We start from the raw sequence: 18,400 nt of genomic DNA on the forward strand, positions 1-18,400 counted from the left end.
TCTATCCGGCAATAATCTCAAGCGTTACTTTATACTTTTTGTTTCCGTTTCCTTTTGTTATTATGATCGAGTAGTCAAGGGGTTTAGCTGGTACAGAGTAATGTGAGTAAAAATACTTCGATGACAAAAATATTATATAAAAATAATTTTATAAATTGACGTAATTTAATATAATTATTAATCTTCAATTTTTAAATTTATTTTTATTATAAAATAAATTTAATAAATCATATAAAATTATATTAATTTATAAGATTATTTTTATATAATCTATTTATAATTATAACAGTTATCTAATGCGAGAACACATTCACGACATGGGATGAGATGGAAAAAGATAGCATTTTAGGTTCAATGAGTTTTTTAACAAAAGAAAAAAAAAATTTGCAAAATTTATACAGCCCTCAGACTGTATCTCTACTACAAAATAAATAAAAAAGTAGCAGGGACCATTATCTGGTGTCCAAAATGGTCAGAACTCACCGGTACTACCGAAACTACTCGTGTCTCGCGGTCCTATTGCTTGCCGTATTGAGCTGGTGGCCATTCTCCAATCTTCATCGGATCTTATTTTTGGAGGAGGTGTTTATGTCTCAATGTCTCATTGATTTATTTATCATGTGTTTTCCCAATAAAGGACCTTTTGAAAGGATAAAAAGTGGAGTTGGGGGTTGTGGGTGACGATCAAACTAAATGACGTGGGATTAAATGATGAAAAAATTATTAAAGATAGAATTTCGTTTGAGCACTAGATAGTGGAATGACTAGCAATAGTCTCCAAGTGCCCCTTTTCTCGCGAACAATATCGCCCCCAACTAATTACATAATTTAATTTTTAAAAAAATTTAAACTTTAAATTCCATAACTATGATAAGAATATAATAGAATAACAATTATAACAAGAATGCATAATTTCTTTTCGGATACTGATACTTGTCTCTCAAAATTGTTGTTCAAATATTTTATTTTATTTTTTATTTAATAATTAAAGATATTAAAAAATATTTAAAACAAAAATGTTGTAGCAGCACTGTTTTGCCTACTAGCTCTTGCTTTTGTTTTCTCATTTATAGAGTTAGTTTGAATTGGGAGATGAGTTGATATTTTATTATTATTCATAAATTTCAATTCATAAATTTTATTATAGTTTACAAATTATCTTAACTAATTTCATTCTATATTTGAATTCAAACAATATCTTAATTTGATTTTCTTAGGTGAGTTTGGAAGTTGAAGTGAGTTGAATTGAGTTGAGTTGAGATGATAAAATATTATTAGAATATTATTTTTTAATATTATTATTATTTTAAAATTTGAAAAAGTTGAATTATTTATTATATTTTGTATTGAAATTTGAAAAAATTGTAATGATGAATTGAGAGTAATTTATGTTCCAAACGCACCCTAACAATTCTTTTTTCAAGATCTTTAAATTATTTTTTAAACAATTTTATCTCTTTTAAAAAAGTTTTACAGGTCTTTCGTGGCATTGATTGGAGTGGTAGCCACGTGACGATGCTCCACAGCATCACCCACACATACTGAGTTGGCAACTCATGATTGGTTTATTTTCATTATCTCCTTGTACGGAGGCTTCCACGATCTTGTACGGATAAACCACTTCACTCCAAGATGAGGAACGTTTTGAGGATACCACAAGCAAGTGCTCCAAACTTGCCTGCAACTTCGGGGTCCCAAATGGCAACTTGTCCGGCATTAACTGGCAACCGACAGGAATGTTCACTGTCGTTCACCTCCAAAGCCTCTATTCCTCTGGAATGTTCACCGGATGGAGAAGTGGACGTTCTCTGTCCACGTTGCGCCAACATACGGGAAAGGCACCAAGATTTCCATGCCTCCAAAAGAAAGTTTTCACAGGTTTTGGCATATATCCCTGTTTTTCTTTATTTGGGAGGTTTCCATTATTTTCTTCCCTTGTGTTTTACCATAAAAAGAAAGAGATTAGGTTCTTTCATTTTTCTAATCGGTCTTTCTTTAATTATTTATAAGTATTCTAGGGTTCTAGCAAGTTGCAAGTTAATCTTTATCAAAATGAAAGGCAGTTATGGTGATCAAATCAATCAATCAGTCTCGTGGGTTATTTTTTCTCTGAAATTTTTCGACCTGGGTTTCTGAGATTTTCTCCTCTTTCTTGGCTGCTTGAGATCTTCCTGGGATATTATTGTTCTTTCTTTTTTTTACTACTATTCTTGCCTAGATTTCCTCAACCCTATTCTATTTTTGGAAACCGTATCTCGGTCTTACATAGTAGCTTGTAATCTTTGATTTTAGATCCACTGTCCATTAGTTTCAGTTCAGTTTTCCATACAACCTACAACCTTTTCTTTTCTGGGGTTTTCCCGGAATTCATTTTTTCCTTTCTAATTCTTGGCCTGGAGGTGCCGGAAATGGTGAGGGGGAAAACTCAGATGAAGCGCATAGAAAATACAGCAAGCAGGCAAGTAACCTTTTCAAAGAGAAGAAATGGGCTGCTTAAGAAGGCCTTTGAGCTATCTGTTCTATGCGATGCTGAAGTTGCACTGATAGTTTTCTCTCAAAGTGAAAAGCTCTATGAGTTTTCAAGCTCCGGGTATGTTAAACATTATTATTTGCAAGAACAACCCTATTTTATTTCCGTTCATCTTCATCATAAACGTTCTAAACCCATGGATCTAGAAGTTAATCATGAGCCATTGATGAGCCGCCAAGGCTCTCTACATATCAAATGTGTCTGATGTGTTTGTATTCTTTCTTTTATTTTTTTGGAGTCAGATATTAGTACACTACTGTCTGCTGTTTTTGTTCACTGCAATGGTTTACCTGTTTCAAACAGAAATTTTCGCTAACTCATTCCATGGTCCAAGGATATTTCATGATCTTCTTCAGAGATCTTCATGTACTGACGGACCTGAAAAAGAGAATTATTTATTATTATTACTTGATGAGAGAGCTACCGATCAGATCTGTTAAAAAAAACCTTAAGTAAATTAAGCAAAATTAGCTCCGTTTTGATAATCAGCTCCGTTTTGGTAACCCTTCAAGAGTCGTTTATTTTCCGACGTACGATTCATGAAATCTTCCGCTGTATAATATAAACACTACCCTTGTACTTAATTACCCACAAAATAAAACACTCCCTTGTCGTGAATTAAGTTATGAAGGAACAGGGAAATAGTTTCTTTTTCTGAAGTGGGAGTACTACTTCTGACTTCTGAAAAAGATGTTCTATTCCCTGTTTCCACTATCATGTATAGTGATTAGCATGTTATCATCCCTTTTATACATTTAAATTCATCATCTTTGAAATGTATTCGACCACTTTCTGCAACATTCTACGTATATGTTTAAGTTAATCTTCTGTTGGTGTTCAATGTTCTAGTTTGAATTAAAGTTAGCAATTAAGTTCTATGTTTTTGTCCAGTTAGGGCCCTTGGGGGATAAGGGTCAGCAAAATATCTTAATAATCTGCTTCATTTCGCATAGACATAACCAAAACTCAGAGAATTAAGCTTCTGTACGGAACGATCCCTCTACCATTAATTTCTTTCAAACCTCGAGATGTGTACTAAATCATTAAATTATTACTATGGGACTGTTAAGGTTGTGTTTGGGTGCTTTTAGATCATCGGTATTAATTTGTGAATAGTAATATTTTGTGAATCATATTGATGTATTTGAATATATGAAGTAGGTTGAGAATTTCAAATATGTATTTGAACGTATAAAGTAAATTGAGATATATTTAACTTTTTAATTACGAGAAGTTAAAAATATAAGAAATCTCGTTAATGATTGATTTGAGATAGATTAATATGAATTTAACGTCCAAACATAGCCTAAAAAGCCATGAATTAACTTCTTACTATTCATACCTCAAACTACTATTCATACCTCAAACTACCATATGTATGTTGATGAGAAATGTTATTCAAATGTCTTTATACTATACATCTGCATCTATATGATATAGTTTCATTTATAAGATTTAAATTTTAAAATTTATCTTCTAAATCAAATTATGTTAGGTACTTGTGTGGTCATGTAAAGACTTTTGAATAGAGTTACTCTATGTATATTTGAGTGTTGTTAAACTTGGAGACTTATTAAAATTAGGAGCTGAAATAAATCTCGATAAAAATTTGCCATTATTGGACTTCTTGAATCTGGGGACAATTTGATCTATTAGTTATGATCTCTATCTTCTCTTCTTTTATTTTCTCAACCATAATTTCGTCAATTCACCCAAAAACAGACCCATCATTTATCGTTCTTTGACCCGGTCTCATATCACAAAATCACTCCTATTGGTGTGAAATTATCATATTTTAGTGTTTTTAGCTATCGATCGATCAGAGTGGTTTTAATCACTTCTTGTATATCGTGATTGGGAAATATGTAAATATATATATATATATATATATATATATATATATATATATATATGCACTTTCATTCTTGATCGAGCCTGCAAATAAGGTACTAGTACTGCTTGTTTATGAGAAGTAGTACTTATAGTTTATTGTTGACATATTTTCTCATTTAATTTGCTTCCTTTTTGGGTCTCCGTTGCTAATCAAGCATTCATGCAAAGATGGTGGGAAAAGGAGAATATATCATCATGTCAAAAGTGCAAATGAGATCATCCGTTTGATTGTATCTTGATTCTTTATTAAGAAGTTTAGCTTTATATTGTAATTACCGTGCATGTAGTTGTTTTGACTTAATCCCTAGCGCATGGCCGTGAATTAATCTTCATGTTTAAATATTTCTTCTCATTTCAAACTTGCTTAACTAAATAAAGTGTTACAGCCACAAAGAGATTAATCTACAAAAATAAATCTACAAAAATAAATCTACAAATTGACATGGTTTCATATGATACGTACGTTAGATTTACTTCACAATAAAAATAATTTTATAGTCTAACATACCATATCAAGCTACATCAATATCAAGTTGAAAACTGCTGGTTCTTAAGACCAGCTATACAGTACCGGTTCTTAAATTTTAAATCACCACAATACTAATTTGAGCATGGATCACCCTTTTAACCATGCTCATGACCTGTAGTTAGTCATCAGTCAATCGCCTTATAAGTAATCATGAAATTATACTGAATTATTGTTGAAGACAATAATGATTGTCATTTCTATGATAGAGAGGCTTAATTAGAAAGAATTTTAGTTAATTGTCAAACGAAGATCAATAAGTCAAAAGTACTCATGATTCACTTGTTGATGGTGTACATGATGATTAAAAATACGACACGATAGATGCAATGTTTATGAGATTAAGTCATCAGAATAAGAAGTTTAAGAACGAATTATAGAATTTTTTTTAAAAAAGAGGAGTTTGTTTAGCTAATATATACCACTGGACTTGATTGTCATTCCCTCGTAGATTATTTTAAGGTTGCCAATATGACGTGTACGTATCATGTGTACCAATGAATTAAAGGTCTTCAAATGCATTTTTATTTATTTATTTATTTTAATCCTTTCTCATGTATTCTAATCTTCTCGTGAACTGAATGTGCTTCAGTGTAAGCAAGACAATAGAGCGGTATCGGAAGAGAACCAAGGTCGACGATTTAATTTCTATGGGAGTATCATTCCATAATAATGCAGGGAGTATCACCGGCAAATCTCAAGAAAATTTGCAGGTTTGCGCATTCCATAACTATGGGAGTATCATTTTGCTTTCAACGCATTGGATTTAAATATATATATATATATATATATATATATATATAACTTGCCAAATAATATCATTGATCCTATTTTTTTTGTCAATGTACATAAACTTCGTCTTTATTCATTGATTCACCCGATTCAGTCTTAACAAATTACTAGCAAATCTGCCACGGCTTATTAAATTGTGACGTGGGAAAGGTTGTAACTTGATGTATTTTTATGCAGATATAGCAACGTTTTACTTTTTTTTTTTTTTTTGTAACTTCTTCCTGTTGTAAGGGTGGCATTTTTCCTCTTGAATTGCAATTTCATGTGCGGATGATGGTTTACGATTAGGAATACTATTCTGATGGGTCTCTTAAAAATATGATCCTCTTATATCACTATGTATAAGAAAAATAAGTATTTGTGATGGAGTATTTGCGATAATAATAACTATTTGTGACGAAAATAGACTACTTTTAGCAAGAAATAATCATTTTTACAGGAAATTATAGCTGACCACAAATAAACAGTTTTCTTGAAGTGTATATGCACCATGTATCAAAACAAAGCTTCATTATGCATGCGATCAGACTTGGGAAGAAAATTAGGTTATTAAATTCTAGTCTTTGGTTGTACATGCAGCAGCATTTGATCAAGGAAGATTATAACAGTGTTAGCTTGGCAAAGAAACTCGAGATTCTTGAAGTATCCAAACGGTAATTAGAGGCTTAGTTTGAGAATTAGCAATAAATAAGTACGTAATTAGCTAGCTAGCTTGTACTACAATCTGCTTATAATTCGTTGAAATAATGTGAATATTGTAGAAGACTCGCTGGAGAAGGTTTGGAATTATGTTCAGTTGATGAGCTGCAAGAGGTAGAGAACCAGTTGCAGAGAAGCCTTTGTAAAATCAGGGCAAGAAAGGTACGTAAATCCAATTGATCTAAAAATATCATGAACAATATTAACTCCCGGTTAATTAGTATTTTTTTATTTATATAAATTTTAGTACTTACAAGCCGATTTTATTATAGGATTCATTACAGTTATCTAAAACTAAAAAATAAAAGAAATAAAACTATAAATACTTTTTTACGCTAGATGCCACATCAGCTATTTGTATACAATAAATGGCCGTATGATATTAGGTAATTTGTCAATACGACTTATAAGTAGCAGTGATGATTTTACCGATGCGTTGAGTGTCGGCAAATAATGGGCTATATATATATATATATATATATAGCGCTGAGGACATTAATTTTAATTAAATACTAACACCGTAACGCAATTGATATGATCTTGCCTGTGTGCTCAGAATCAATTATTTACGGAGCAGGTGGAGCAGCTCAGGAAAGAGGTAAAGGCATAAAACTAGTGTTTCATCGTGTGTTTTGTATATAATTCCGGTAATCGCTGATAATGCAAGAATGCATGTTGTTTGTGTAATTTCCTTTTATTGATCAGGAGAGATGCCGACGGGAAGAGAATGCAAAGTTACGTCAGAAGGTGATAATTAATTTTTCTCCTCCTATATATATATATATATATATATATATATATATTATGGGCAATATCTCTCTGGAATGCGGTAGTTCTTGCACCAATATTCTGAGACATTGCACCTGAATTAATTACACATGAAAAATTGTAATTAATTATTTTTTTTAATTGACCTTGAGTGTTTGAGAATAAAGTCTCGACTAATGTCGAAATTTAACATTATTTATTAATGATGTTATGCAGTGTGGGATGCAGCCAGTAGTACATGACCCAAACCACTGGTCAAGCAAACAGCAAGAAGTTCTCCACGCAAGTAGTTTGAACGTGATAACGGATTTGTTCATAGGACCACCCAAAAGATAATTAAAAAAAAAAAAAAAGGTGGTCACTACCTATATATATATATATATATATATATATATATATATATATATATATATATTCTTGAATTATTTCTCTTTTGTCCATATCCTTGAATTAAAATTATGATTCAGGGTACCTTCATTCATACCTACAGTGGGGACTATTAAGGATACAAAATAATACATCATTTATTATCATCCTTCTTCAGTCACCCGTCACCCTATCAACATTAATTCCATATTATACATGATTTTTTTTTATTGAATATTATATATATAGATAATGAGTAGGATAATTCTTTTAGTTTAGTAATGATAAAATAAAAAACAAAAAATCAAATGTGGTGTGGTGTAAGGATGATGAGTAGATCAATAGTTCATCTTAAAAATGTTACTGTCATAGACAAATTTCGTAAAAGTAAACTCTCAGATCGATTTGATTTTATATAATATATTAGATTTATTTTTTCATAAAAATAACTTTATAATTTATATGACTTATTTATGGTTAAAACATTTTTCATTTTAAATTTATTTCTCTCAAATCCAGTTCGAATATTGTGGACAGACAACAAGCTGAGGAAAAAAAAAACATGTATTTGATAAATAAAAACCTGGAAAATATCGATACGCTTTTTTATTTTTTATTTTTCAAGTAAGAGAACCTCATATAATGGCCGTAAGCTGTTGGGTGGTGGTTGATCGAGTTTGGCAGTTGAGCTTTACTACTCATACACATCACATTTTATTTTATTTTTTAAAATCTATTCCTAGAAGGATCCAAAATCTTCGGATTTCTAAGAGACGCTGATCTAACAAGCAAAGCATAAACCCAAAGCTAAAGATTCGAAAAGCAGAAGCAAACCCAAAAGCAAAAGCCTTGGGACTGAGATCGTTCAGAGTTCGTAGAGATAATTAGTACTGTCAATATTTGGGTGTCCTCAAAGATTGGAGCTGCTACATAGACTGGTCTAAGCCGGTCTCATACTCAGTAGAGAAAGATGGGTGCGTTGACTGCCCTTCCTCCTCTCTCATCAAAGCTAAAACAGCTCTCTCTCTTTGAGCAACAAATCTCTCTTTTTCCTTATGGAAAGCCAACCAAGAAGAAGAACCTGTCTACTGTTCCTGTAATAATCCTTTTCCTTCTTCTTTTTTCGTTTTAACTTTTTTTGGTATTTTTGGGAGTTTTTTAACAGAAAATAAAAGGGGTTCTACTAGTTTTGATCGGGAATCTGTATCATTAGTTATTTTGGGTTTGATTGGCTCAGGTAGCAAGATTGTTTGGACCGGCGATCTTTGAAGCTTCGAAGCTGAAGGTACTGTTCTTGGGAGTGGATGAAAGAAAGCACCCGGGGAACCTTCCAAGGACCTATACGCTTACGCATAGTGATATAACTTCTAAGCTCACTTTGGCCATCTCGCAGACAATAAACAACTGTCAAGTAATCCTGATCTCTAATCTCTGACACGGTGACAACCATACATGCATGCATGCATACATACATACATACATGTTCCCTTTTCATCGTTTGTGTATAAATCTTGTAGTGTTATTGTTATTACGGTTTGGATCACACTCTCTGTCAATAGTGGTGGGTAGGGAACGCGAGGAAACAGGGTCATCTAGTCACGACTCACGGGAGTGAGTGAAAGAGATCATGGGCAGGGAATTGTGAATCTGTTGCTTAAAGCAAAGTTTGGGAAAGGAGTATAAAATTCTGCAAGAAGGAAAAAAAAAAAAAAAACAAACAGAGGAAAGCAGGGGATTACAGAGAGTAAATAGAATTAAGAAATTGTTGCTAACATGTTCTTTTACATTTATTTATCGTGAAATAATGTCTCTGAAACTAAAAAATGGGGAAATTTCGATTTAGAATTTCAGTTGCAAGGGTGGTACAACAGATTACAGAGAGATGAAGTGGTGGCAGAGTGGAAGAAAGTGAAGGGAAAGATGTCTCTTCATGTTCACTGTCATATAAGTGGAGGTCATTTTCTCTTGGATTTGTGTGCTAGGCTTAGGTACTTCATCTTCAGCAAAGAACTCCCTGTGGTAAAGTTCTTGTCATGACCTTTAACCATGAACTAATAAGCTCTTCTAATTTTGTTAAATCAATGTCTTAATGCAAGATTTGCATGAACAGGTTCTGAAGGCCTTTTTCTATGGAGACGGTAATTTGTTCAAGCAGTATCCGGAATTACAGGAGTCTTTGGTTTGGGTTTACTTTCACTCAAACGTTTCAGAGTTCAACAAGGTGGAATGCTGGGGCCCGATCAAGGAGGCTGAAACACCAACCTATGGCGTGCAAAAGGACAAGATGCAGGCAACCCCGCCAAGCAACAAGAGCTTGCCCCAACCATGCCAAGGAAATTGCGAATGTTGCTTTCCACCAATGAGCTTGCTCACATGGTCAGAAGAACCACCGCGAATGAGTGAGAGTGAAAATGAAAATAGTTGTGGGACCCAACATAACCGTGAGCGGTAGATCCAACAAATCTAAAGATGATCTGTCCCTTTTCTCATTCATTAACGTTTATCGCAACATATTGAAAATATGCGCTCTAATGTAAATGAACGCGTGCCTCTTTAAAATTGAGTAGCATGGTTGTAATCGGTTGGGTCTGTTTTGGACATATTGTTGAATTAAATCAGTCTAAATCGGTTTTGGAATGCTGAGAATTGAAACCGACGGGTTCATCCAGGGATTCGAAAATTTTGATTTTTTCAGTTTCGGTTCGATTCGATTCTATATGCGTGATTTGATTTTGAGATTTTTGGTTATGTTGGTTGGTTTTTCTAACCCAAATGAATAATGTTTTTAGCCCAAATATGAGTTTTAGAGCACAAAACAATATGCATACAACCAATTAAGTTATTAACCAAATAAAAACTAAAAGCAATTAGTCAAAATATACTTACTAGTTTAATTAAAACATGCACTCAATAATGCATAGAAAAACCTTTAAAAATTGCATAACAACATTCCTAAGGGCTAAAACTAAAAGTTGTAGGAAATCCAAGTCTGATCTGGGTTACCAAGTCTCTGTTTGTGTAAATATATATCTTTATGTATATGAATATAAATTTTCAGAGGAGTCTTTTATTAATCATTATGCAAAATCTCGATGCCATTGTCATGGCAGATCGTTTGGGAGTAAAATCTCCCTGCAGGGCAGCCTTATGAGAGGGATTTCGGCCATCAAATGCTCATACTGAGAAAACAGAAACCCTTTTAGGGAAGAACGAAGAGAAAATATTCAGTTTGTGGATTGAAGACCCTTCTGTCATGAGGAAACATGTAAATTTACACTGCCCCAAATGTCTTAACAACATGGAGCCTTGCGGTGAGCACAGAGCAAACTATTATTTAACCACAGACCTGAATGGGCAACTGAAAACATTAGAACCACTCAGATTTTGATCCCTAAAAACGGTGTAGAAACGTTATAGCTTTCCCTCAATTCTCACCAAGATAATTAATTATGTGTGAGAAATGTAGACTTATGAGACATGCTGACCGAATGGGCAATGGAGACATTTTCTATAGAAAAAAACCACCCACTCTGCTCTCTGTGTCATGGAGACAATGAGAAAAGAAAATGATAGTCATTTACATATATTACAGAAGCATGCCATGGTCAGACCATGCTAGTATTCTTCCTTTTCAAATATACAACGGAGCTGTTAAAATAATTGTTTAACACCTCCTCCAGAAGAAAGAAAAAAAAAAAAAAACTGCTCGTGTGAAAAAGATGTCCAAAATCACCAGAGCTTGCAAGAAACCAGGGATGTTCCATCACTTCCAACTCCCATCCTAGCATTGTTAGGTCCTTGCAAGTTCTCTGCATATTGTGGGTTGGGTCACGCAGACCAACTTGAGTCTCTCTTAGCACAAAATAAATTTTGAACCCGAGGAATATATAATGTCTTATTCCCCATTGAAGAGATGTCAATCCATGGTATAAACAATCGAATTATTTCCCTTAAGTCAAACGTCGGCAATGATTATCGAATTGTAGTTCTTCCCAGAAATGATGCTCCAATCTCGCTGTCTGTGTTCTGCATTAACATTTACATTCATATGAGTTGTTTTTATCTTCACTACTGCAAGCTACTTGATCCAGATATTATTACCAAGGTGCCAAACTGGAAATAGATGCGGGCGGAGCTTAGGTTATGAACAGTTATACGGATACAGTTCTTTACCAATTGATGCTTCTCCACTTCTCAATAGAGTTGAAGGTACAAAAGGTGCAGGGAAAGAAGCATGAAACAACTAGATGTGATGAGGGATGTTTGCTCTATGTATGTGCTCCATGCATGTATTTAGTTAGGTACCACATGAAGGTGAACTGGCCACTTTCCACTGAAAAAGCAAAACAACTAATACAAAACACACGTCCACACTTTTATCTAAGAAAATAATTGTTGTACCTCTCCAAAGGATGTGTACTAAAAGCAGTAAAACTGTCCAGGAGAGGGGATATCTGCCGGAGTTGAGAAAACAGTTCTTAAGGTGAACGATATCTATATCAACAGCAATTGAACTGGAGGGAGACCGGACTTAGGACCTAAATGAAAGCATCAAATCTACCAAAAATTTTGGATTCATCTAATGGATCATTTACCTGTGATTTAGCGGAGGGGAACACATTCCAAAACCTAAGTGTTTCATCTCCAGCTCCTGTGACAATGGTCTGTAACAACAAGGGTTATTGCAGTTAAGGAAGAGCATAAAAATGGGAAATAAAATTACATATCTGGCCTATTTGTTAACACAAAATCTCAACGATTATTAAAAAAAATAAAGGACAAATTACCTGTCCGTCAGGTGAGATGGCAAGATAGAGAACTCGATATGTATGGCCCGTAAGAGTTGCCAACTACATGAGAAGAAAAAAATTAATAAAAAAAAAATAACCGATAAGATATACTGGCATCACAGCAGATAAACTTTGTACCTTTGACATGGCAGGATATCTCCAAACTATTATCTGATTTTGGGAGTATCCATGGGTGCTGACAAGTTCATTGACATTCTTGGACCAAACAAGATTGCATACCTGCCACATGCACAGTGGAGATCAGTACATCTCCATATTGAGAGAGAGAGAGAGAGAGAGAGAGAGAGATCTCCTCAATTCCATGATAACGATAAATCATTATTGTATTTACTCATCAATAGTTCCAAACAAACAAGTCCAATATATCTAGATGCAACTTTGAAGAAAGATTTTTAAATGGTTGGCTATATGTGTAGCTCTTCATTAGGATTTTTTAGCAAATTTTCATTTAGGACTGAGAAGAGTGAGTATTTGACTAGTACAGATGCATGATTAACACATATAGGTCGCAGAAGTGTGAGCCGGGGGGATGGGTCTCATCATGTGACAATGGATTTTGATTGGAAGCAAAAAAATAACTTCAAGAAATAATAAAGATAATAATAAAAGCAGTGGATCATCTATGAAGGATCTAATATTAAGCTAGTATCCTCTTTTAACACAAAGTAAACTTAGTTCGACTAGTCCAACTGAAAAAATACCAGGAATGTTCTCCTTGTACTACCAGCATTTCAAATGCATAAACTAATGACTAATGCCATATATACCACACTCCCATTCCACTTTCATCCCACTATGTAAAATGTGGCGTTTTTATCACCCTTGGATCATCCTTTATTTATTTTAAAGAAAAACTCAAGGTTGATGGGCAATGTCACCTCATCATAGTGGGTGAAAATGGGATGAGAGTGCTGTATGTAGAATTTTCCTAAACTAATAATTATCTCTAACACTGGAGTCTAAATTATATATTCAACCCTCCAAAATGGAAAATGAATCTTCAATGTAATGGTACCACATATTTCAGCCCCATATTAAATAGCTGATATTGTTAAATGTTATAACTTTACAAACACTTGAAAATATCATCTTTCTATTCTCTGTCATTGAGACAAGAAAGTGAAAAGACAAGGAAAAGAAAGGTTTACCTAATCCATGAGTATACCAGAACCACTAAAAGGAAATCATTGAGGTCAAAAAATAAACTGGCAAGCAGATTACCTGACTTCCAGTGTCCATGCAACTCAAGTGTGAGTTTGTGGTTGTATTCCAGAAACGAATACATCGGTCTGCAGTTCCTCCCCCTGATGCAAGAAGTCCATTAACATGGGGAGACCATGCAATAGCTTTAACTGCTGCTGTATGCTCACAGTATTTCAGCACAGGCTGAGTTGAATTTTGATTCCAAACAAAAAGCTACACATATGTGCAACAAACTATCAGCCAAGAATGCAAAGAGGAATGAACAAATATCTGTGAAATGCAATTAATCAGAAAAGAAAATGAAATGTCATCACATACTCTGTTATCATTGCCTCCAGATGCTAATTCACGATTATCATACGACCACTTTAGTCCACAAACCTAAAACACACAAAATTAACACTCAGGCTGGGAAAAAAAGATCTTAAAATATAAATGAAAATTCAACAGACAAAGGCAATGAAGAAGATGGCAGAAACAGCAGCATATACATATAGCGATTTCTTGCATTCACAAAAACTAAAGAAGATGCATCTGAAAGCAGGATGAAGGTGCTGAAAGAAGCCCTCCCAGCAGGGGAAGGGGGAGGTTGATTCAGAAAGAAATCAAATTAAGTAGAACACGATGTATGGGAATCTGACCTCTGACTTGTGTCCAGAGAGTTTACTGACAAAATCTTCCTGAGCACGTATATCTCGTTGAAAAATACTCTTGTCCCGGCCACCAGAAGACAAAAGAGCTGAACTCCAAGCTAAGGCCCCAACACGGAGTCGATGACCCTCCATAGTTCTTACCCTTTTACACCGAGATGCATCCCAAATCTACATAGGATGTTGTCAAACACATTAGCTAAATATGCTAGGTAGTACATATTATGCCAAAAATCTCAAAAACAAGTAGGAAGTGTTTAATTGACCAGTGGGGAATGAACACAATGCATTTTATGAATAACCCTCACTTTTCAGAATCACAGAAGAAGAGCACGCCCAAGCCGCCCTGTGCAGGGCTGGCTGGCTGGCCATGATGGCCATGCTGGTACCAGCCAATCAATTTAAAGGAGACCACTAGCAAGTTGTACTATAACTCCCCACAAGCTTTTCATTAATGATCTAACCGAATACCATCTAATCAACAATTGCAGATGTAATTGTTTGTGGTTTTCAGGTTCACTTAAAAAAAGTTTTAATCATAAGAATTCATCATGTCCTCTCCTCATGGTTTCATATATAAACCCTCCTATATCTGTCTTCCCAAATGAAAAAAAGGGGAATCATTCGTTGTTGAATCGATCAATAAACATATATGAGATTGAATGCAATAAATAATCACTATTCATAATGCCTCTAACCTGAACTTTTCCATTGCTGGTACCAACAGCAAGATGTGTACCGCGCTGAGCCCACCCTACCGAACAGACACTGTCGTCGACTCCCAAGTCACATAACTTGGTTACCTGCGTGCAGCATCCAAATAGTATCAACAAAGACATAAATTTCAAACCTGTGAAATTTCGGCAGATATAATTGCCTAGGAGGCAAGTTATTCATGATATAGCGGAATTAAAAATAAAACAAAATTTTAAGAACAGGGCAAAAAAGTCACCTTGCTACTACAAGCATTCCACAAGTAAACACAGTTTCCCAATCCCACCGCCAAGACGTTATGCGCAGACCAATCCACCAGATTTAGATAAAAGTCATCTTGCAAAGCTGGCGCGTCTAAAACCTACAAAAAACAGTTATGCCCATAAACACGACAAACCCAATTCACAAAATCCAATTCCAATTCCACCAAAATCAACCAACCCCGGTAATTCACCTTATACGGCGACCGTGGGATCTTCCTTGGAGCCTTTACGGGCTATGATTAACCCCGGGCATTGCATCGTCAGACCCAAATGGAAAAAGGGAATGCAAAGCCTGGCAGGTATCCGTCTTGTAACGGAAGATATTCCGGCTGGGGGGGTTCATCCAGTCACTCCTCTTCTCGGGCGTAACCGGCGAGACGACGCCAGATTCAGGGCCGAAGAGAACCGTGCGTAGGAGCGTAGAATAGACGCTGGTGGAGCTATCCTCGCGGCCCTCGGAAGAGCTGGACTGTCGCGGCGCTGGGAGGTGGAAGAGCCCGAAGTTGGAGCCGGTTCTGGTGGGAATAAACCTATCGGAGTAGATCGTCCTCGACGGCGATGGGTGGTGGTTGGCGTTGATAAGGCGTTCGATGTAGCGCGAACGGGCTGAGTCCTCGTCGGACATCTTCGGAGCTAGATTCAGCTGCGAAGATGAAGAAGATGGAGTTGGGGTTCTGGGAGCAGGTTGACTGGGAAATCTTTGAATCGCGGGATCTTCCATAAAAAACAAAAAACAAAAAAAAAAAAAAATCCTTTTCGTGAGGACGATAAACAAGCCCTTTTTTGCGTGTTTCGGTGAGGAAAACTTGTGGCTTTATCTCAGATTAAAGAGCTCTTTGAGAAAACAGGGATTAACAGAGATTTGAACGTAGACAAGACAGTCGGAGAATAGAGGTTTTGCTTCTTTCACAAGTTGCGGTTATCTTTCCCGGGAAACCTTAGCAGACCGCTCCGTGAGTCTCAATAATTTAGAGCACGTGTTATAAATTTTACATTCTCCCTGCGGGTATTTTCTTTTTTTTTTAGAAAACATTTTTTTTTAATATTTGGAACTTTAGAAAAAAGAAAAAAGAAAAAAATAATAACAATAATAATAATAACAATTTAATATGTTGTAGATCTTTTTCAAAAGAAAGAAAATACCTATAAAATATGTTTATACACTTCTACACGAGGAAGGATTTTATTTTTGTCGGTTGAACTGTGGTTCACTCGTACTAGGTTTTTTATTTTATTTTTAGTAAAATTGTGTTTTAACTCTGTTTTTAAAAAATGATTGGTCACACTTTAAATATAATAAATAGTTTCTAATCACTTAATATTACATAATAAAATATGATAAAATCGATGATGGAAGACATTATTTTTTATGTAATTTGAATTATTATTTTTATTGTATTTGCACTCATTATGTTGAAGAATCATTTGTATCAATGTCAAAGAGGCATTGGATTAAAGAGAAATGATTTGCATAAGTCATAAATAGACAAGTTTTATACAAACTTTTGTAAAAAAATAGACCTCATTTTAAAAAAGTGTAAAAAAAATTATTATTTATTAATAAGACTCATTGTTTTATAAAAGATTTGTATAAAACTTGTCTATTTGAGACTTGTATCTAGCATTACTCTTGAATTAAAACTACTTAATTTTTTAATATTTTTTAATATATGGTCAAGATATTATTCACCAAAGTTATCCCAGTCCATACAAAATTAAGTTTAAATAGTTGTTAGAAAATTAAGGCTACGTTTGAATGTTAAACTAAGTTGAGTTGAATTGAGATGATAAAATATTGTTAGAATATTATTTATTATTATTATTATTATTATTTTGAAATTTGAAAAAGTTAAATTATTTATTATATTTTGTGTTGAAATTTAAAAAAATTATAATAATAAATTGAGATGAGTTAGAGATGAGTTTAGGTTCTGAATGAAGCCTAATAAGAAATTAAAAAGTAAGAAAGATGATACTTGGGCTGATATATAGTCAAAATAAGATAGCAATCCCAAAACAATGAGTACAATCCAAACTCTAATCATAATTAATAAGAAATAAAATAAAAAATATAGAATAATAAATAGGAATTGATTTTCATTAATCCAAAGCCGCCTGTTGTAACTTTGTAAGTACGGCATGTTTTTAAATGGAGAAATATTTTGCTACAAAAAGATTTTAATAAAAGTAAATTAATAAATTAATAAATTGATATATTTTAATATGATTCGTTAAATTATAAATTTTATTTTATTATAAAATAAATCTAACACATCATAATGAATTTATAAATTTAATTTTATAAAATTTGTTTATAATTACACCACTTCACTTATCAATGTCTCCACTCTCCATCAACTCTTCCGGAGTAGAACAACCCGAACCCGTGGAACAGTGGGATTTGAAAATAGCCCAATAAACAGGAACAAACTACTACGATATTTCTTTGTTTGTGTGTCTAATTACATTGTATCAAAAGTAGGTCGGTTCCGATTCTACGAAGTACAAAAAGAGAATTGGCCCAATTTGATTCAAAAGAAATGATCCTAAATTCAACCTGCTGAACTTCATCCACACCCAAATTCCTTTATGAAAACCAGTCCCATTGAAAGAAGCCCATAGAAATAATTTATAAAAAGACCAATCGAATTATGTTTAAAATTATTTAAGATGGAAATGATATAGGTAGAAGAGAAATAATATTTGTAATTTTATGAAATTTAAATTTCATATACTCTTTTTAAAAAAGTGGATAAATTTAAGATACATGAAAAAAATTATTTTTTTTAAATGTACGAACTTACATTGTAATACCCGGACCCAATCAAGCTCAAATTTTTTTGTTTTAGTTCATTTTATTTTCTTCACACGTTAATTTTTCCTGCACGTTTTATTTTTCCGTCTATTATTCACCCTTGAGTTTTCCTCTCGTCCACGGCATGCATAATCTTGCACATCTCTAGTGTATATTTTTTTTTATCTACTCCGCGCACGTCTCCGGCTCTATTTTCATGCACACACATGACTCTATTTTTAGCTCTCTCCACACGCACCTCTCCTTCATTTCTCTAGGGTTTTTCCGTTGTCTATATATATACTTGTACTCCTTTCCTGAAAAGTATTAGCCGCAGCAACCCAAGCTCAACTCCCTTTCGTTCACTACCTCTCCACGTTCTTGGCTCAAC

At 34.1% G+C, this 18,400-nt stretch overlaps 3 protein-coding genes across 4 annotated transcripts; 2 read left to right on the forward strand and 1 right to left on the reverse strand.

The window, feature by feature from the left end:
• The first annotated feature begins 1,755 nt into the window (after nucleotides 1–1,755).
• LOC121237625 (MADS-box protein SOC1-like) lies at nucleotides 1,756–7,605 on the forward strand. Of its 2 annotated transcripts, none has more exons than XM_041134456.1 (7): nucleotides 1,756–2,590; nucleotides 5,542–5,662; nucleotides 6,324–6,394; nucleotides 6,503–6,602; nucleotides 6,997–7,038; nucleotides 7,146–7,187; nucleotides 7,425–7,605. In XM_041134456.1, the coding sequence occupies exons 1-7, from the start codon at nucleotides 2,409–2,411 to the stop codon at nucleotides 7,542–7,544; spliced, it is 678 nt and encodes a 225-aa protein (XP_040990390.1). In that variant the 5' UTR covers nucleotides 1,756–2,408; the 3' UTR covers nucleotides 7,545–7,605. The 2 variants fall into 2 exon arrangements, with proteins under 2 accessions (XP_040990390.1, XP_040990389.1); XM_041134455.1 differs by having other exon boundaries at nucleotides 1,788–2,590; nucleotides 6,321–6,394.
• Nucleotides 7,606–8,345: 740 nt separating this feature from the next.
• LOC121237609 (protein STAY-GREEN, chloroplastic-like) lies at nucleotides 8,346–10,226 on the forward strand. The gene is made up of 4 exons (XM_041134439.1): nucleotides 8,346–8,670; nucleotides 8,812–8,985; nucleotides 9,426–9,593; nucleotides 9,685–10,226. The coding sequence occupies exons 1-4, from the start codon at nucleotides 8,545–8,547 to the stop codon at nucleotides 10,024–10,026; spliced, it is 810 nt and encodes a 269-aa protein (XP_040990373.1). The 5' UTR covers nucleotides 8,346–8,544; the 3' UTR covers nucleotides 10,027–10,226.
• Nucleotides 10,227–11,133: 907 nt separating this feature from the next.
• On the reverse strand, nucleotides 11,134–16,166 carry LOC121237566 (protein FIZZY-RELATED 2-like). The gene is given in 11 exon segments (XM_041134360.1): nucleotides 11,134–11,600; nucleotides 12,170–12,238; nucleotides 12,362–12,424; nucleotides 12,503–12,604; nucleotides 13,607–13,801; nucleotides 13,907–13,969; nucleotides 14,230–14,409; nucleotides 14,937–15,041; nucleotides 15,191–15,313; nucleotides 15,407–15,450; nucleotides 15,453–16,166. Coding segments are annotated over 11 exon segments (1,482 nt in total). The 5' UTR covers nucleotides 15,937–16,166; the 3' UTR covers nucleotides 11,134–11,546.
• Nucleotides 16,167–18,400: the final 2,234 nt, after the last annotated feature.

Source organism: Juglans microcarpa x Juglans regia, chromosome 6S (assembly GCF_004785595.1).
Source record: "Juglans microcarpa x Juglans regia isolate MS1-56 chromosome 6S, Jm3101_v1.0, whole genome shotgun sequence".
Taxonomy (NCBI): Eukaryota; Viridiplantae; Streptophyta; class Magnoliopsida; order Fagales; family Juglandaceae; genus Juglans; species Juglans microcarpa x Juglans regia.

Excerpts from the sequence above, each read along its gene's own strand:
- LOC121237625 (XM_041134455.1), top strand. The coding sequence starts at position 2,409 with ATGGTGAGGGGGAAAACTCAGATGAAGCGCATAGAAAATACAGCAAGC. Across the intron at positions 2,591-5,541 it reads TATGAGTTTTCAAGCTCCGG|TGTAAGCAAGACAATAGAGC; the intron begins GTATGTTAAACA and ends AATGTGCTTCAG. Across the intron at positions 7,039-7,145 it reads TGGAGCAGCTCAGGAAAGAG|GAGAGATGCCGACGGGAAGA; the intron begins GTAAAGGCATAA and ends TTTATTGATCAG.
- LOC121237609 (XM_041134439.1), top strand. The coding sequence starts at position 8,545 with ATGGGTGCGTTGACTGCCCTTCCTCCTCTCTCATCAAAGCTAAAACAG. Across the intron at positions 8,671-8,811 it reads AGAACCTGTCTACTGTTCCT|GTAGCAAGATTGTTTGGACC; the intron begins GTAATAATCCTT and ends TGATTGGCTCAG. Across the intron at positions 9,594-9,684 it reads TCAGCAAAGAACTCCCTGTG|GTTCTGAAGGCCTTTTTCTA; the intron begins GTAAAGTTCTTG and ends TTGCATGAACAG.